The 21,062-nt window shown below is 44.8% G+C and overlaps 1 protein-coding gene across 1 annotated transcript; it reads right to left on the bottom strand.

The window, feature by feature from the left end:
* Positions 1-546: 546 nt before the first annotated feature.
* Positions 547-20,652, bottom strand: rint1 (RAD50 interactor 1). The gene is made up of 15 exons (XM_085136861.1): positions 20,160-20,652; positions 17,204-17,326; positions 15,367-15,482; positions 14,228-14,401; positions 12,545-12,685; positions 11,612-11,780; positions 10,243-10,353; positions 9,671-9,896; positions 8,197-8,334; positions 5,948-6,042; positions 5,307-5,411; positions 3,518-3,738; positions 2,116-2,296; positions 1,384-1,502; positions 547-943 (listed from the first exon to the last, which is right to left on the bottom strand). The coding sequence occupies exons 1-15, from the start codon at positions 20,367-20,369 to the stop codon at positions 733-735; spliced, it is 2,340 nt and encodes a 779-aa protein (XP_084992987.1). The 5' UTR covers positions 20,370-20,652; the 3' UTR covers positions 547-732.
* Between the last annotated feature and the right edge of the window lie 410 nt (positions 20,653-21,062).

The following is a 21,062-nucleotide window of genomic DNA, read 5'->3' on the forward strand; positions in this document are numbered from 1 at the left end:
ATGGAGCCATGAACACTGACTTTAACTGAGGCCTGCAGCTCTGTGGATGTTGTTCTGGGGTGTTTTCTGATCTATTGGACGAGTTGTTGCTGTGCTCTTAGGCTCAGCAGCCACTCCTGGGAAGGCTTTTTCCATTCGCAGTGAATGACTCTCACTGTGGTTCGCTGGAGTCCCGAGATTTAGAAATGGACTTATAACTTTTTCCAGACGGCGAGATCTTGATTCTCATTTGTTCCTGATTTTCCTTCAATGACCGCATGATGTTTGGAGGATCCTTTAGTCTACTCCACTTTGTCAGCCAGGCTCTATTTAAACGATCTGCTGACTGAGAACAGGTGTGGGTGTGGTCAGGCGTGGGTGTGGTCAGTAGTGGGTGTGGTCAGAGAAACTGATCTCTGCTTTCCAAAGATGTGATACACCACAGTTCATTTATGTTACAAGAGGGAGCGACACAGATTTTTCTTTTCTTTAATAATAAACACCTTCAATTAGAAACAGCACTTTGTGTTTGTGTGTGTGTGTCTCACAAAGACAACAAAAGAACTGTTCTACACAACTTGGGTTTATTTATACAGTTGTTGTGTACTTGGGTCATCTCATGTCATAACCATTAAATCCCCCATGAAAGAAAACATGAAACGAATAATGAACTTACTGAACATCATGTGACCAACTCTGAAAGCTACGAGGAACATAAATGCTAACGACCAAAGAAAGAGTAAACTGTGCTGATCAGGAGGGGAACCACGAGGTTCTCAGAGAGAGGAGAATCAACACGTCACACGGTGCCAAACAGAAAACGCCGAGCTCGTTCAGCGCCGACTCTGGAGGAGGATCTCCCGTACCTGCACAGTCTCTGGTCATGTCCGACTCTCTGATGAGAGACCTCAGCAGAATAGCAGAGCCCACATTAAGGCACAAGATGATGCATGCCTCCTTTACACTGCAGAAAGAGAGCAGATGGACAAAATATATCATTTCAAATATGAGTGACACCTTTGACAGTTTCTTAAGCATGAAGGCTTCATGACATGGACGTCTCATCTGTGTCTGTGGGGGCAGCAGCCCGAGCAGAGGTGCCCCCCCCCACACCAGCTACGTTTGTCTACAGGCATTACTGGTTCCTGCTGTTGTGTTTGTTCTCTGTATGTCTTGATCTGTTATATAATGTTGCATATATGTAATGTGATTTTGTACAGTTGTAAACTTCTGTATGACGCAGCCATGGTAACTGATAACAGTTACCATGGCGTCCATTTACCGTAGTATTTGTTTCCTGAGCCTGTGATACCTTCTTGTTCCCACACGCACACACAGACACGCGCACACACACACACACACACACACACACACACACACACACACACACAGACACACACTTACTGCTTAAAGAAGTTCTCTGGTTTTTTGCAGTAGTGACCAAAGAGAGGAAACAGATTTCGGGTCATGTCAAACTGCAGCTGAGCTGCTCCACCATCACTGAAGTTGTTACAGAGGATCACCTGCCAGAGGAACAAAGTTACACTGTGACACGTTTTTAATACAACGGCATTTCTGAGACACACGATCAGCTGCTGAGACACGTTTGTGCTGGAAGCTCAACACTACGACACTGACATGAGAAGAACATCAAGTGTATTTACTGTCAAACTGAAAGGTTACATTTAGTTTGGTTTCAAACATATTTTTGTTTGTTGTTTTTATTTAGAGCAAATGTCTGGACAGGGAACAACTTGGAGTACAAAGTATTCTACAGTCTTTTACAATCAAACTCATTCAGAGACGTCACGAAGGAAGTCCTGGACCAATTTTCTCTTTAAATTTTTAACTGGCAAATTCTCAGAGATCTTTAAATGTGTTGGTCCCAAAAACAGACCAGAGCCAAGAAAGGGTGAAAATAAATATTTCATGGTTTTTGAAATATTCATGTTCAATGTGTGAAAAAAATGGCCTGAAAGTGGCTCAACAGAAAGTCTTTCAAAAATATATAAAAATGTCAACATTCAACCGATATATTCAACACGCCGGCTTCAGCAGACGTTTATTGTTTGCACGCTCTGACACAGAGTAAGAACAATAACAGTGAGGTGGGTTCAGTGAGCACTGACTGCTTACGTCTTGGTAGAGAAAGTTGTCGAGTCTTTCCGCCAGGCCCTGCCAGGCCAGGTGAAACAGAGAAAAGCCGAGCACCTGATGAAGGTTCAACAGTCTGTCCCTAACGCACAGCATCATGGGACATGCTGTGCTGGACAGGGACATGGTGGACTGGTCTTGTTGTGACGGCAGGGACAACCACCTAAGTGAAGAACAGAGTAACAGCTGAAAACTCTGCAATGTGTGACTTTATTATATTTCTTAGTGGCAGCAAAAATATTAAAAGGACTCAAGAAACGATAATAAATAAAAATAATGATCAAAACAACAGATTTAATGTAATTTTATAAAAATACGAAATGTGATGTCATTTTATTTTGATGATGTATCTGAATAATAGAAATAATGTGAAGTTTGTATTAGTGTTGTCCTGCAAAGCCCCACAGTGTGAACACAGCCCACAGGCCCGCGAGCATTTCAGGCTTTCAGCTTCATACAACATTAACTATTATTATTTCTCCTTCTGTCAGACACAAACAAACATGTGTTATGTGTAGTTATTTACAAGCTCTTGTAAAGGTGGGGGAATATAACAGCCAGGTGAATATGCTGCAATGCTGGATGACACCACAAGGTGGCGCCTCCTTTTGCAACATTGGAATGAGGCTCACCTGTTTCACTGTCAGACTTCGCGTAGCTCACCTGACACATTCAGATCAAACTGAGGTTATTGTTATTTTGACCTAAAAATATTAGAAAAATAACCAGATGCTTACTCTACTTATTACTTCCAGGCGACTGTAATTCATTATTATCAGGAAGTCCTAAAAACTCCCTGAAAAGCCTTCAGCTAATCCAAAATGCTGCAGCAAGAGTCCTGACAGGGACTAGAAAGAGAGCAGATTTCTCCTGCATTGGCTTCCTGTTAACACAGCACCATAACACAGCAACAGAGCGCTTCACTCTCAGATTGCTGGTCTACTCGTGGTTTCCAGGATATTTAAAAGTACTATGAGAGGCAGAGCCTTCAACTGTCAGGCTCGTCACCTTCAGCGATACTACGATATAGATTTTAAGCTTCATCGTACTGTTGTAGATCTACGTAGCAACTGATGTATGGGATTATATTAAATGACTTTTGACTGTTTGGAGGCAGAAGGACGAAGCGTCCTGCAGTTACTGTGAAACAACATAAGCCCTCGGTTAATGAATACATTTATGATTTGGAAAGCAAAGTTTCCCAAATTAACTATAAACAGTAATTGTTTGAGACAAACTGTCGCTGGATTACTTTAATGCACAAAAATAAATCTTTAAACCTGCTGTCCTGTTAATCTAAATCTGATGTCTGAAAGCTAAAACTTGATTTTAATTTTGTACAACAATACAAAGAATTAGCCAGTCGTCTACAGGTAATTCTCACCTTTCTTGGCAATATGGTTTGGCTTTTTCTTTTATTTCTCTCATGAGAAAATCCAGCAGTCTTCCCAGCATATCTCCTTTTAAACGATCCAGCAATGCTAAGAGACCGTCAAACAGAGAGCCCTCGAGAGAAGCCAGACGACCCATCTCCATGATGCTCAGGCCTCCGGGGACAGCTTCTTCCCCGAGGGAGACCGCCGTCTGCTGCAACTGCAGGAAAAACTGAAGAAAGGAAAAGAACCAGAGTTATAAAGTCATAAATATCACCTGCAACAGGTCAATGCAGCATGAATCACCACCTCATCACCGTGGAGGGATTTGTGTCCCAGTGATCACGGGACTATGTTGTCTGCAGAAATGTGCCTCTGGTAGGGTCTCCCATGGCGGATGGCCCCCACACCCAGGACCACAAAGCACTTCACAGAAGCCTCAAGTAGCAGAACAGTCCAGTGCACCCTACAGGGGGTACCCGGGTCCTACCCTGGAGCCAAGCCCAGGACAGAGTCTCCAGGGCGAGGGCCACATTGGCCAAGGCCCGGCACCTTGACCAATGTGTCCCGGCAGGCTCAGTCCTAAACAGCTGGGTCTGACGTGGCCACAGCTTTGCACCCATAGAGACCTGGAGAATAAGATCAGTGACGATACACATCTCAGTTTGGGAGGCTGAGAGCAGGCTGACCAAACACCTTTTGGTACCATGGAGGCTGTGAAATGCTCCATCTTACTGAGAAGGTTGGTCAACCGACACGAGTGCGGCACATCGGTGCAGATGAAGCTGAAACACCATCTAATGCTTGATCGTTGGGTGTTCGGTGAGCCCCAAAATTTCAGTCAGCAATCATCAGGCCAGAGTGACCCTTGATGGTGACCCAGTAACGCCTCGGCTCCTTCATGCATGCCAGGACAGCGGACATGGGGAGGGGTGAGTTTCCCCGCCGATGGAGATGCCAGGCCGCGACACCTGGGCAGGAGGACATCTACAAGGATATCCATGTTAACACCCTTCTCTTCATCTTCTCCATGCTGCTCCCCAAAGTTGAAGAGCTGGTTGAAGAGAGGAGGAAGTTGATCCTCTGGGGGGACATGGTCCTCGGGGGACCCCAGCAGGCAGCAGCTGAGCTGGATTCGCCGCTGGGCTTTGCTGCAGTGACGCGAAGGAAGGGATCGGCTTTGGGGTCACAGCCACTTGCAAATGCTCCCAGATTCTGCTGGGCGTTACGTGGGAGAGCTTGCAGGAGTCGGGGTCTGCTTGCAATGCCTGTGCATGGTTGAAGCCCATTTAGGCAACGCAGAGGGGATGGGGGCCATAGCTGAGATGGTTATTCTGCACCCAGCTGGACAAGGGCGAAACACGACACCCTTAACCCCACTGGGGTTCATCTGAGAGGATCCAGCGGCTGTACTAAACCTTCGCTTTGGCAGCTAGCAACAGCCACAAACACAAAACCAGAAGCTACTTGACGAGCTCGTTTTGTAACACGCAGGTAGCAGTAACACAACACCCACTATTACAACAATATATCAGCTCGACGAAAAGATAATTACAGCATAACAGATGTTCTTGAGAACCAGAAGAACCAGTTCTACCTTAACGGCAGCATCAGTGAACAGATTAAGTTGAACAGACTGAGGATGCCTGGTATGGGGCCTGGGGCTCTTATAAGGGGGTCACCCTGTGTCCTGGACGTGATTGGTCCATCTTGGACAGACAAGCTGGTAGTGACGCTTCCATGATTGGTCACTGCTGCTTGTAGTGAGATATGGAGGAAGGTTTGAAGGAGAACACGCACCACATCGTTTCCCCAGTCTCCCAGGATGGTGGAAATGTAGTTGACGGCATTGAGGATGGCACAATAACGGACACCCAGTGGGCAGCGAGACTCCTCCTTCATCACCTGGAAGGGAAACGAACAGAAAACATTTAAAAACTTAAAATTGTTTCTGAAACAGCCGTAAAACCTTTTCCAGACTGATGAGCAGTGACAACACTACTGTGACCATAACACACCTAAACGCTCCAGACGGGACTGCTTCTGCATTTAGGCTCAGATAATAAGATCAACAGAGAGGTAAACATTGTGTTTTTTAATGCCATTGGGTTTGCAAAGTGTTCTGGAATCCGTTTGCTGCCGTACGTTTTGTCCATCTGGTGCTTAAAAGGTTAACAAAGACTATGAAACGTGTGCACGTGAGTGGGAGCTCAGAGCTGTGGCCACCTGGATGCAACTAAACTGGACTGCACTGAGTGCCTGATAGACCAGCAGTGGATGTAACCAGGTGCAGCAGACTTGAATGGACATCACACTTCATCCACTATGACTGAGTGATTATTGTCACTGGGTAAAAAGAGGATTTTTGGAGCAGATGATGGAGAGCTAACCTAATTCCCTGATCTGTCATCTCATTTGTCAGCTGCTGTTTTGAATGTTACCTGAGTGAGTCGTATACGAAAGTCATCCACGAGCTCTTTCTGCAGCTCCAAAAATTTCAGTTGTGCAGAAGGACAAGGTAAGGTCCGGTACCGCTCTAAGCATGGACGACAGAAATAAAATGATTCAAAAAAATGTTAAATGCAGTAACAGGAAATAAGATTTTATAAACTATTTTGCATCCCTTCCAAAAGCAGCTCATATTGTTATTTTTTGATTCCTTCTTCACCTGATAAAGTTGATTTACCAGTATAATCATTGCACCAGTATCACTGGTAAGAGTTTGATGCTACCACCATGCTTGACTCTTTATAAGTGGGCCGCACTTTCTATTACAGCTCTGTAATAAAGTGGTAATAGTACGGTAACAGGGGAAAGTTATTACTATGCAAATAAATGAATAACCGCATAATATCCAGGTAATATCATGGTAGCAACAGTGATAATATTACCCTGAAATTATTCAATAGGATAATAAGAGCCCAAAAACTGGGACACAGCTGTGTAATAAAGGGGTAATAGTAACAAGAATATAATAATGTGGTCATTAGAAATATGAAGGAACGAGAGCTGCAAAATGCAAAACTGCCCGTTTCTCTTTAATAACATATGAATAACCAGGTAACAAACTTTAAAAACAAACTGAAAGAATAGTAAAAACTACCACCTGTGGCAGTTTCTGTGTAATCAGCATGAAGCTAACAGTTGGCGCCAACTTCTTCTTCATCTTTATCCAAGGATAAAACAGCAAGTACAGACTCCCAGGAGGCAGCAGTCTGCCACCTATTCAATTCAGTTTTATTTACACAGGGCCAAATCACAACAACAGTCGCCTCAGGGCGCTTCATGTTGTACAGTAGATCGTACAATAATAGATTCAGGACAATCATATGACCCCCTATGAGCAAGCACTTTGGCGACAGTGGGAAGGAAAAACTCCCTTTTAACAGGAAGAAACCTCCAGCAGAACCAGGCTCAGGGAGGGGCGGGGCCTGATCATTCTGGATTTAACAGGAAGCCAAAACAGGAGAAATCTGCTCTCTCTTTCTAGTCCCTGTCAGGACTCTTGCTGCAGCATTTTGGATTAGCTGAAGGCTTTTCAGTGAGTTTTTAGGACTTCCTGATAATAATGAATTACAGTCGTCCAGCCTGGAAGTAATAAATGCATGAACTAGTTTTTCAGCGTCACTCTGAGACAGGATATTTCTAACTTTAGAGATGTTGCACAAATGGAAGAACACAGTCTTACATATTTGTTTAATATGTGCGTTGAAGGACATGTCCTGGTCAAAAATGACTCCAAGGTTCCTCACAGTGTTACTGGAGGCCAAGGTAATGCCATCCAGAGGAAGAATCTGGTTAGATACCATATTTCTAAGATTTTCAGGGCCGAGTACAATGACCTCAGTTTGATCTGAATTAAGAAGCAGGAAGTTAGTGGCCATCCAAGTCTTTATGTCTTTAAGACATTCCTGCAGTTTAACTCATTGGTGTGTGTTATCTGGCTTCATGGACAGATAGAGCTGGGTGTCATCTGCATAGCAGTGTAAATGTATGCTATGTCTTCTAATGATGCTGCCTAAGGGAAGCATGTATAATGTAAACAGAATTGGTCCTAGCACTGAACCCTGTGGAACTCCATAATTAACCTCAGTGTGTGAAGAGGACTCTCCATTTACATGCACAAATTGGAGTCTATTAGATAGATATGATACAAACCACTGCAGCTCTTTGCAGGCTGTTTGCATTCATGCTTATTACAAAGAAGCTGTTAGTGGTAACAACTTACCACTAACAGAAAGTGCGACCTGTAAGTGTACTGAGATAGAAAAGCCTCACGTTTACTTCTCTAAACAAACAAACATCTTCCAGGTGCTACTGAAGCTCCTGTTTGTTAAATGAATGTTCAATTTCCAGCTTGTCGTTTCTTCAGACTTCAACCATCCAATCAAATAAATGAGACCAAACGAGTCAACAGCAGGAAAAGTTGTTTGGCAGAAGATTTGGCAAGTTTCTCATGGGTGCGACAAACTCTCTGCTACTCAACAAACGCATTTTCACTACAACACGGCATTTAAAGAAAGAAAACCGGCTTTCCAACAGCACAGTATTTATTTCCACAAAGCAGTTTACAACAAAGAAATCATTGAGCAATCATCATGTCCTTACCTCACCTCTTGCTCTGTGGTGAAATGGAGTTATACATAAGTTAGAATATTATTAAACATAACAAAACAGCTCAAGCTCTTACCAGTAATAACCTGCAGCAGAGTCATGAACGTCTCTGCACAGTCTGGAGCCTTCAGATCATCCATATCACTGATGTCTTTATACTGAGAGCTCCAGGCTCTTTCAGCCGAGAGCATGGCATCCATCTTTTCCACTGCCACTGTGTACAGAGAAAGACTTGTGTCAGTCAGTGATCAAAGTTGGAGACGATGAGAATTCACTTGTATATGCAGGCTATAGTAGGAAATCTGACGAGCAACAATAACAGCGAAGAAGCCAAAAGTTATGTAGTTAATAATAATAATAATAACAACCAGGCTCGTCACTGCAACGGATGCTGGGACTTAATGCAAATCCTCCAAAAGAGTGAATTCTCTGCAGTGGATCATGCAGCATTGCTAAGTCTTTGCTGTAACATTAACAGTAATGTTGAGAAACTGTTTAATAAACTAGTGTCACTGGGAAACAGTGAGAGTCTGCTACTGTTAGAAACTTCAACCTGCATGACCGTCATTGCGCCGTGAAATGAAATCTGACGAGCAACAGTAACAGCGAAGAAGCCAAATGTAGTTTAAAACAAACAGTCTGTCACATTATCAGGATGATCTGAAAGGACTGCAGGACCTTTATGCTACAATATGAGGTTTGTGATGCTACATGTGCGATCAGATCTGTACACGTGTGTCAGTCTCAGGGTCTGTGGATTAGCCGCACTGCTGTCACTGAGTTCTGACCGTTGAATCAAATATTTTGTGCAGCTGCTGACACAAAGGCAGCACCATCTGACTTCAACAAAGAGGTCCAGGACGTCCTGTTGACTAAATGCGCTTCTGAACAAGTGTTTGCTGTTATAATGACATTTAGTCCAACGCCGTGTTATAGAGTAACCAGGCTCGTCACTGCAACTGATGCTGGGACTTAATGCAAATCCTCCAAAAGAGGGAATTCTCTGTAGTGGATCATGCAGCTTTGCTAAGTCTTTGCTGTAACATTAACAGTAAACTGTTTAATAAACTGGTGTCACTGGGAAACAGTGAGTCTGCTACTGTTAGAAACTTCAACCTGCATGACCGTCATTACGCCGTCGCAGCATTAATGTTTCATCAGTCTCAGTATTAGACCGTGTCCTTCATGTTTGACTGTAATTCACTGCAGTTTGGGTTTTTACAGCTGCAAACAAACACACGGTCCAAACAGCTTCAGGATGAAGACTCAACAGCATCACAGTAAGATTTGCATATTGACCAAAGAGCTCACGTGTTCTGAGCTGTCAAAGAGGTGAAGGATGCAGGAACGTTTCCTCCTCTGTGACTCATTTATGCGGTGCGACACGTATACTTAGCAAAGCAGTCACTTTCCACCGACTGGAGTGATGTAGCAGGTGGAGCTCATTCAAACAAAGTTTAGCTCATTTAATATTGAAATAACAGAATAACAAATGAGACCAAGAAAAACGTGGTGTTATTTGGAGCAAAGACCAAACCGTCCAGACTCACTCTTCTTCTCCATAGTGAGCCACTTCTGAAGGACTGCATCCTCGAGGAGGAGGTGAAGCACACCAGGCAGCTCTGCTGGGTAGGAATGGCTGCTTCTCAGCTCCTTCTCAAATTGCAGCACCTCCTCCACCAAGTGACAGAAGAGCACATCATCATACAGCAGCTTCGAAGCATCGCTGGCCACTTTCTCTTGGACTAGAGACAACAGGCCTCGACACAACTCCACCTGCACGAACACAAATGCACTGTTTCAGGAAACAACGAGTTTGCACGAGGCTTCCCTGTGAGCCACTCAGCAGAGGGAGGGAAACATGCTCGTGCTCTTGTACAATAATGAGTTTTAATAAATATTAAATCTTCCTCTGAGGTTTGACGTCATCTCTGTGGCGTCGCTGAAATAGAAACTGTTCTGAACTCCAAATGTTTACTGTTACAGTTCAATGAGCCGTGAAAAACAGCTCGTTTTAATCTTATAAGCATCAATTATCTCAGTTCTTACTTCAAATATCCTCCTACAGTCACTTTTATGCCCACACTTCAGGAATGAGTGATGCATACTAACAGAAACCAACCTTGGCACTCAGAGTTGCCCGTCCTCGGTCCAAGACCGGCTGGATCGTTTCCTCCATGAAGGCGGAGTTATTCCCCATCCACATGAGGACCTGTGTGAGGTACCACTCTGGCTGAAAACACACAAAGAAGTTTATTTTGGATTGTGATGATAGTCACAAAGCTAGTCTCTGATACAGCTAAACACAGGACTAAATAACAGCTGGATTAAAGTAATTTCACAGGGTAAGTTTATGCCAAACGTACGATTCTGCAGCCATGACAGAGGCCTCAAGTACTCCTGCTCCAAACAGCACCCAGTTTATCAGCAGGAGGATGCAACTGCAAAAATGATCTGCTAACAATGACGACTGTGACCACAGGAGCAGACAGTTTGAACCATAGCAGCACAGACTGCTCAGAATCTAACAAACATCCTATAAACTCTTCCAATTAAGGAAAAACACGAGCTGCACAACAACTAAACCCCCAGGTGAGGACGAGGGGATGTCCTGGAACATGCAGCTCATCATCATCAGCACACAACCAGAACACACGCTTTGCCCACGGCAGGTAATCACACGTGTTACAGTACGATGACATCGCCTCTCAGAGGGACGACTCTGAATACTCGGTGTTAATCTTTGCAGAATCAGGATACTTTATCAATCCCTGAGGATTATGTAGGAGCAAAATTTTCAGCCTCTTCTTGAATCTTTTTGTAAGCGATGTAATTACTACGCTTTACTCTTGCAGGAGACGTCCTGAATGGGTTTGAGGCCCCATCGCCCCCCAGCATCAATAACAAGCTGCTTATTGCAGAAGTTATGACACTTCACTCGCTGATTAGCACCCGGCCTCGAGCCAGGGAGCACTCGATCGCTCAAGGCCGCATTAAGAGGAATTTACTGTGGAGCAGACAGAGCGCACTCGCTGCACGCTCCACTCCACGCCTGCCTGCAGCGCGTCAAGTGGACGCAGTCTGTGAGCAACTCTAAAGCTCGTGCTGTCGGTCCGTGAAAGAGAGCAAAGTTACAAAGCGTTAAACTGAGAGTTAAAATAATGACGTGTGCACCGCACTCCCGTCTGTCCACGTGCTCTCCAAGGTTCAGAGGATGTTTGGATCTATTAATCATCCAGAAATCAAACAGCGGTTCCTTCAGTAACTCATATGTACGCTTATCAACAACTAGGATTTCAAAATAAAAGCCACAGAAACATGACTTCCACCTTAAACTGACACAACATCCTGTGATCCAGGGAGCGTGCATCACTGCATCACGACGCACATCAAACACTTACCTTGCTCCCTCGTGTTAATCAGCATCCAGACTTTGTTACTGCCAAACGTTTAGTGGTCAAAGCTGTTCTCAGTGACCTCTGAACTCTCACCTTGCTGACAGAGTTGGTCTGCCGGTTCCCATAGAAGTGGTATTTGAACCTCTTGTTGAGAGGCAACAACATGATCTGGACGGGCAGACAGAGGGGAGCAGGTTTGGACATCTGGGGCGAGGACAGAGCTTCACTGGCGTCCAACGTCCTCTGAGACAGGAGATCATCGCTGTCAGACAGTTAAAGAGCAACGTGTGTGAACATGTTCTGTGTTATTATAAAGACGACGATTGTCCAGGATGGCAGCTCTGCATGCATGTGTGGAACAAACATTCCTGTTCATGATGCCGTTTTAATGTCACGTCTCCTGCAAACCATGTTTAAACTCTTAAACAGTCCCCGAAATAAGGTCGTCTGAAAGTAAAAGGTCTCTTTGGTTACACCAAAACATAAGCATGAGAATGTATATAATGTTAAGAACTTAATAATAGTTAAATTATTTAAATTAGGTCAATTTTAACCTCAAATGAAAACATGTCTGATTACATTTTCTTTAACAAAAATGAAGCCAAAATGCACAAAAACACATAAAAACATGCAAAGTAACAGCCAGGTGTTCGTGATCAGTTCGCAGGTGTTCGTGATCAGGCCACTTGGTCAGAGGGCCCGGTGGCGCCGGCGTCCGGCAGCCTCGCCTCTGTCAGTGTGCCCCAGGGCGGCTGTGGCTACAATGTAGCTGCCATCACCAGTGTGTGGATGTGTGTGTGACTGGATGTAGTGTAAAGTGCTTTGGGGTCCTTAAGGACTGAGTAAAGTACATTTACCATTAAATTCATTAAGTCTGCCCACCTGTCGAAACACAGGATTGCAGCGTTCAGTTCTTTATTAACAAAACTCCACGAACATGGAGGCTGAAGACATTTCCCAACAAAGTCACAGATGAGAAACATGGCAGACAGTTTCCAGTCAACCTATTTCCAAAGTCAAGGATACGAGGTCTGCAGGGCGAGCAGCTGCCCGACCAGCAGCTCCAGCTGGCCTTCGGTCTCCTGACAGCTGGGCGTTGGTGTCAGTGACTGAGTGGGAGGAGAGACGATCGGCCAGTGAAGCTGAGTCAGCAGCTTCTCAAAATCACTGTGAAAGAAGAAAAAGGATTTAGGTCACATGTCAGGGACATCTTTGCTTCTCTGAAGAACATTTATTATCAGCTGGCTCGATTTAAAGAATCATCAGCACATTTACAAACGAGCTGAACTGATGATGGAGCGTGTGTCGATTCATGAATGTGTTTCTGAACCGAACGGAAACTCCCATCAGGCAGCAGCAGCTCCATATGTTCTGATGGTCATGATCGGTCCCTCTGATAGCTCCATACTCTAAATGCACACAGTCTTCCTTTGCTAACGCTTGTTTAAGCCAAAGGAGAGAATCTGGGTTAGTGGCACCTGACTGACGTGTTTGAGGCATTATTCCTGCACAGCTGTGAGTCAGCCACCACGCTTCATTTAGATGCTGTGTGTTTATCTAATACACAGATGTTGTGTGTTTATCTAACAGATGCTGCAGCAGAATGCTCCTCTCACTGTATACGCTTAATTATACAAACCATCCCGCCTTCTTATAATGTTCTGTTCTGATACATTTAGTGCTACACTCTCAGTTTTGAGTGTAAAGTAGGGATGCACCGATACTGATATCGGGTATCGGGGCCGATACTGTAAAATGTGTGTGTACTCATACTCGTAAAAGTGAACCGATGCTAACTTATTTCATTAATCAGAGGGTGGATTGTCATTTCTGTTGTAGTTTTTTAGATTGGCCACTAGGGGGACATCCCGCGCTAAACAGGCACAGGGTTAGACGAGTGAGACTGGCAGCTCCAGATAAAAAAGAGAAACTGGAGGCTGCTGTAGCTAGGCTAAACAAAATGTCAGCAGTGTGGAACAGCCAACTTTAACTCAGGTTTTGGAAAAGCGAAGAAAAATGTCAAGAGAAAATCCACGGGCAGTTAAAATAACAGAGGCTCGACTCATTTTATCGCTCTGGATGACCAGCCAATGCCGGCCGTGGAAAACAGAGGATTGCACCGTCTTCTCAGCATACTCGAGCTGCGATATGAAATATAATAAATGAACAGAAGTGTTTATTTATTATTCTGAAAGCTCGAGACAGTGCCAATAGTTCAGTGATATTCTGTTAAATTACAATGTGGAGACTCTGCAATAATTTAACAGAAGTGCTTATTTTTCACTTGAAATTTTTTTGTGGTCATTTTTATTAAGATTTTATTTTTATCGGCAGAGAATAAAATAAAACCTGTCTTCCAATTCATTGCATTTGTGTGTTTGTGTGTGTGTGTGTGTGTGTGTGTGTGTGTGTGTGTGTGTGTGTGTGTGTGTGTGTGTGTGTGTGTGTGGTAGAAGTATCGGTTTTTGTACTCTGTATCGGCAAGTACTCAGATCCAAGTATCGGTATCGTATCGGTTTGAAAAAATTGGTATCGTTGCATCTTTAGTGTAAAGTATTACATAATGACAGTTTACCACAAGCCTTAGTTACATTTTTAGAATATATTTGAAGACTTTTGAAAACCCAAATCTTGCGTCCGTGCATTTCAGTCCCAAATCTGTCACATGTCTTTAGTCTAATAAGGCGCAGCAGCTGTGAGCGCTCCCACCTGGTCAGACGGTCCTTCATGATTTTGTGCCAGAAGCTAAGAGTTGCTTGGAGGAAGTTCTGGAGATGAGAACATCTAGACTGGTTCAGTCCATAATCCAGAGCCGCCATGCTATCCACTGCCCTTATGGCTTCCCAGGCACTGCTGGTCATCAGACACTGCTGAACCGTAGCACTGCAACACAAGACAGCACGTCACTGCTTTCATTGCACCACAGCAGGAAGACCACAGGCCATGAATGAGACTCAGAGAGGTGGGACACCGAGTTAGAGAAAAACATTAGCAATGATGTGCAAATCTCACCCGGGGTCACCTCAATCAAATGATTAGTTCATTACCAGGAGAACTACAAGACATGTTGAGGTCATTTAGCCATTTAAATCAGCTGTGTTGGATCAACATCTGAAACCTGCAGGACACCGGCCCTCGAGGCCTGGACTGGGACACCGCTGCCCTGTAGATGCACGCTCAATCATCCAGGTAAGTCAATGCCAAAGGTTCTGCTCATCTGGACGTTTTCATGGGAGAAACGTTTCGTCACGTCTCGAGTCTCAGCTGACTGAAGACGTCTGAAAACATCCAGATGAGCAGACTCAACCTTTGAGTGCTGATAACCAGCCACGTGTCTCCTCCTCAGTTCAAAGGATGGGGCGTCTGTGTTTGGGGAAAGGATTTCTATTGTCTGACCTTCACAACAGTTTGCTTCGGTCTATTTTCCACGAGCTCTGGCACAGAGACACACACTGTGCCCCCAACATGCAGGACTGACCTTTGACCTGCACAGATTTCTGCAGATTCCCTGAACGATGACATCGTTGTCTGTAGATGATCTAATGACTCAAGTCTCTGCAGTATTGGGTTGTGTTGATGCAGTTCTGAGACACGCTGCCTTGAGATGATCTTCTTACATCCTGTCATGTTACAGACCTGCTGCCACTTAATAACATTCAAACTCGTCCCTGTTTTTGTACCAACTTTAGAGGTTTGCTGCCATCAAATTTAAAATCAGCAGAACATGGCTCCTTATTTAAACATTTAACAGATCTTCTGCTGTGAATAAAATACAGATTCATGGGCCTCTGTTTTTATGCACACAGCATCTGAACTTTAACAGACGGCATAAACAGTGAGGGTGTTACCTGAGCTCCTCTATGTGTTGAAGGCATCTGAGGTATTTCATGTGTCTCTCTATAAAGTCAACTTGGTTACACGTTTGTTCGAGTTTATCCATCCAGGGCTGGGCATCCTGTAGGTGCTGGAAAAAGAGAAACAGACAGTGAAGACGTCCAGTATTTCAGTGTAAAACTGTTTGATAGCAACAATGCAGACAGCAGCAGAGGACCGTACAAAGATATTTCTATGCTGTACAGTCAAAGTTCACTTTATTTGTGCTGTAAGCTCGGCTCCTGCACCAGAGGGCCAGGAGGATCTGCCACAGCATCGTATCTGCTCCTATAACGCCGTTCTTCTGGCCACAGATCTCAGATGTCAGTTTGGAGGTTGATGTATCGACAACATCGGCACGCCCCTATCAAGATGATGGGTGGTGTTCAAGGGAGTCTCCTCTCAGATCTGGACCAGGGCATCCCTGAGCTGGACTGATGTGAAACGCGTGGTGTCGGATAAAGTCATGAATCCATATCCGTGATGGTTCTCGCTCCTGGTCTTTCGCAGGTTTCTCCTGCCTAAAGTATTCACATGAGCACCTGATCAGTTAACCTCCAAAGATAATCTCCCAGAGGTGTCCTACTGGGTTTAGGTCAGGTGAGGATGGGGTGGTATCAACTCCTTCATCCTCCAGGACCTGCCTGCATACTTTCACCACCAGGCCAGGCATTGTTGTGCACCAGGGCCCGCTGCACCAGCGTGGGGTCTGCGGCTCCACAGATATCATCCTCTTACCTGGTGTTCTGCTCCAATCCGATCTGTTCTCCCGGTCGGGGGTAAAAAGGCTGAATATTGTTCTACTTTAGCTACAACACTGCAAATAAACTTATTTATCAGAGGTAAACATTCACTCTTTTAGAGTATCACTGGCCCTCTGAAGTTATTTTGACTTGACGTTGGTGATATCTGCTCCATCTGTATGCTGTCTACTGCTGTAAGTGGGCATTAATGCATCAAATATACTGCTGCAGAACAATGAAGTTAACAGGAACACAAGAAAAGCACGACCCAGCTTTCACCGGCAGAACACTGCCTGAAGTCATGCTTCCTCCGCTGACTCACTTCCATCCCACAGTGCAGTGGACGGCCCCCTTTTGACTTCAGGACTGCCGTAAATGTCACAGACTCAACAAGGTGGTGGAAGCATTCGTCACAGTGATGCTGACATTTCAATATGGCCCAAACAGATTTCCAAGCTGAACATCCGTGACGCGCACGGACGTCGTGTTCAAGAAGCCGGTGCGCTGAGGATCGGCATGTACTCTCGCTAAAAGCCGCCATGAAGAGGTCCCACTTTGGTCACAAAGGGGCGGCGTGGTCACAGCAACACTCAGGTGGACGGTGACATTTAAAGAAAGTACGTTTGGTACTGAGAAGCCCAAAGGTTGTCACACCAGCTTCACTCTGGTGTTTGCAGGTCGATCTATGACTGATTGGGTTTTACTGTGCTTTTATTATCCAGTTATGCTTTTACTGTACTGGCAGTGTAACTGGGATCACTGGGAAGCAAAGCCCAGACACTACTGGCACTAATGCAGCCCACACAATGACAGAGGCCTCACTGAGTTGTATACTCGCTGTTGTGCCTCATCCACACTAATCACGACAGTTTGAAGCAAAAAGCTCAAACGAGGTGTGCGAGGGCTCACGCTGTCGGACGACCAGAACTCCACTTCCACGTTTGGAAACGTGACGTGAAGCTGACGGACATCAACCAAAACACCTGGGAAAGCTCAGGAGGCTCGGAGCGCTACCATCACGGAGGGAGTCAAGACAAGAGTACGTTGGCGTCCTTAGTGATGTCACTACCTTGTGCAGCATGTTGAAGGTAAGCTGTTCCCTCTGCAGCAGCGCCTCCAGAGAACACCTGGCGTCCTCGACAGCAGACAGAGCTGCTGAGACTTTAGGAGGCAAACTGGACACGGTCAGGACCTGAAAGGCAAAACAGAGCTGCTCACATTTCACACGGGAGGTTTCAGAGCTTCATGGTTGTTTCTACAAACAATAAATTCTATAACTGTATGTAAACGTGCGAGGTGCATGAGTGAGCAGCAGAAAGACGAGAGCAGCAGTCCTGTGGAAAACTAAATATACCGTAAGGGTGTCGTTTGCATTTTAAATGATAAAAACTGACTGCTTTGTGCAGCAGTGACATCCAGTTATGCTCGCCATCACAAAAAGTGTCACCACTCAGACAGCGGCGCCACATCAACACGGACAGACGAAGAGGGAAACTGAAAACCCCAAATGTTACATCTCAGACTCTACAGGCCACAGGTAGCATTTTGCATTCATGTGAGCGCGTTCATGAACACGTTTGATCAGGAAACGTTTTTTAATTTCCATTTTCTCCCTTTAAATAACTATAAAGACGTGTGTGATGGCATTTCAGTGCTGCAGCGTCTCCGTTTAAGAACATCATAATTAACTAATAGTAGATATAAATAGAAATAATATGAAAAGACTATTGGAAATACTGAACAGTGTTATAAAACGTGGGGCTGGACAAAAGAACTACAAGTATTTCATTTGTAACGACCATGAAGAACATGGATGCTGTGACAAACAGTCTCAATGAATTCTTTGTAACTGCTGGACCAAAAACAGTCGCTGATCCTGGGAGAGCACAGGACAAACCGGACACACCGATAGACAGAAATCCATGTTCTATGTTTCTCACAGCTGTTGGTGAAAATCAGAAATGTTTGGACAACACTACGTCTAGATAGACAGGTAGGTGTGTGTGTGTGTGTGTGTGTGTGTGTGTGTGTGTGTGTGTGTGTGTGTGTGTGTGTGTGTCATCAAGACCAGGAAGTTCCTGACCATGCATGGAGGGTTTCACCCCGAGTCCAGCACCCTGAGGCTGTATGCTGAGCACCAGGAAAGAGGCCGGGGACCTGTGAGTGTCAGCACAGGATGAGACATCAAACCAATGCAGGTGGTGGGAGACAGAAGGACTCCGGCCAAAACAACATCTCTGATGGACAGAGTGTCCCAGCCCATGCATGCTGAGCTGCAGAGCTGCTTCAGTGACAGACTGCTGCGTCCTCGATGCATGACGTTTCCACAGGTCCTTCCTCCCTGCAGCTGTCAGACTGCACAATCAGAACTGCTCCCAACAAACAGAGGTTTACATCAATGCTGTAACTTTCACTATTTCATCATCGATTCATATCATAAGCTGAGTTTGTCTCTTATCTGAAATACAGTTTATCTGTAAATAAAATGTATTTCATTTTATTTAATGTTAATAACTGTACAGTACTCTGTTTTTGGGAACTACTGTCCTTGATGTAAATATATATATATTTTAAATTGTGTATGTTTCTGTTCTGTGCGCTGTTTGATGTATGTGTGTTTTTTCTTGTTGCTGTTACAACCACATTTCCCCTTGTGGGACAATTAAAGGATTATTCTTTCTAAACATCCACGAGTACATCAGAGGCCACAACCAACCGTGACCTCCGTTACAAGAGCAGAGCTACACTTGGCATCAACCAAAGACCTGCATGATGTACAAAACTGTCATTTCTTTGGAAAAATGCAGCTGTCCCATTATGATCCACTGCTGTAAGAATAATAATAAAGATGATTTTAGGTAAAAGCACAGACACAGTTAGGCTGTCTGAAACAGTGATGTGCTCCTCCTGACTTATTTTCACTGCTGATTAAATGGAGTCAGTAACTTAGTAACAACTAACCAGTTTCTGTCTAAGATGAGACGTGAGCTCAGGTTAAACAAAAACGTGTTTCTAGTGTCCAAAACAACAACAACTGTTCCTGTAATCACCATTAAAACCTTTACTGGGAAGAAGTTGGTGTGAATCCTTCAAACCGCCGCATTAACAAACTCCAACATGAAGAAAAACAACGTTTTTAGTGATATTTAGAGATTTCTGAGGAGGAAATGAAGCTGCTCGCGGTGTGTTCAAAGCCACCAGACAACAGGTTTAATCCAACAAGTCACTCAAGTCTGTTGTGACAACACTGAGACGGGAAAGCTGGAGAAAGAGCCGGAATAGACTCAACGCAATCAAAACACTGACTCCTGGCAGTGGCTCATACCAGCGCCCCCCACTGGCTGCCTGGAGGAGTGCAGTTTGATTTAAAGCTATAACTGAGCTCAAAACAAGGTTTAATATACAATCACAGCCTTCAAGGGATTTCTACCATAAATCTAACTTAACTATAAATAAGTGCATAAACTTCACAATAACGCACAAACGTGTTTCTCGAGGACACAGAAATGTGTAAAAATACAGTTATAGACGTTTGTTTGTTTACGTCATTTTTAGTTTACTGAGTAAAATGAGATATATAGAAACATGCACCGTCATACTGTTCCCACGCCAGTGTCCACGTAACTGCACCACTGATCTCATATGTGGGCCTGTGCACGTTTTACTGAGCTGTGATTCGGACACGCTGGCAGCCCACAGCTCATTCAGTGGGCTGTGAGGTCATTGTGCAAATGTCCTGTTTATAAAGCTGCAGTCAGCTGAGACTGAAGACGTCACCTGATGATGACGAAACGTTTCTCCCACGGAAACGTCCAGATGGACACAATCAGCCTTTTGGAGCAATTACAGGGTTTGTTTGTTTGTTTGTTTGTAACTGGGAGGCTGGGCTGCCACATTCCCGACACATTCACGGCAGTAAACAGCTGTCACGGTGTTAGTGTCACGGTGTTAGTGACACAGCGAGCACATCTCACGCATTCTTCGTGTTTCTGTATAAATGATGCTCTCCGTGCTGTTTCGGTCACCTGCTCCTTCAGCGTGTTGTTCTGCTCGGTCAGATGTTCCATCAGCTCCCCGACGGTCCTCGGGCACATCAGCTCGGTGTCCCGGTCCTCCAGGAAGTCCTCCGCGGATAAAGCTTCGCGGTGTGGCGCTGCCGTACACGCAGGCTGTGGGGAACATGTTGTTATTTCACTCTCTGCTCGCTCTGCCGCTCCTGTTACGGCCGCCGCCATTTTTCCTCTCGAAACGACCGCCTTCCTCGGAGGCGCTCGTGAATCGTATTTGGGTTCCCCGCGGGAAGAGGTCACGCGCGTAGCGGTCACGCGTGGTTACACACATGCCAGGCTTTCATATGAAATTTTCCTTTATAGATTGTCTCACATAAAGGGACGTTACCACGCGTGTCCTGCTCTCCTGTAAACCGTAGCCATTGCTGCCGTGTGGCCCGTGTTTATTTCACTAACACGAGGAGTACGCTGGAGGAGAAAACAAGCCCACATGTGTCGGAAAACGCCAACGTCACAGATGGCACCGCCCGCTACACGTCAGCACATTCATTCATGGTACCGGGTCCATACAGCTGATTGTAGTATCGATACCAAGTCAATGCAGGACCGATACCAATACTATTGATCTACAGACCTTATGTAGGGGAGCGCGTGACATGACTCAACCACTAAATCACTGATTCTACAATAATAACACAATGAAAACACACCTTTCGTCTCCAACACACAGCTCCGGCTGTTTAAACGTGCTGTTGGCTATAAACACGACACAAGAAGATTCAGACATGTTTCATACTGGATGTTTTTTAATTCACAAAAAATTATAATTCAGTGAATTAGAAACAAAGTATCTATGGCACTACTATCGATCCAGTATCAATTCCAGTGTTGTGATACTATTAATAATTGGATCAATGT

This window comes from Neolamprologus multifasciatus, chromosome 17 (assembly GCF_963576455.1).
Source record: "Neolamprologus multifasciatus chromosome 17, fNeoMul1.2, whole genome shotgun sequence".
In the NCBI taxonomy this organism is placed as follows: domain Eukaryota; kingdom Metazoa; phylum Chordata; class Actinopteri; order Cichliformes; family Cichlidae; genus Neolamprologus; species Neolamprologus multifasciatus.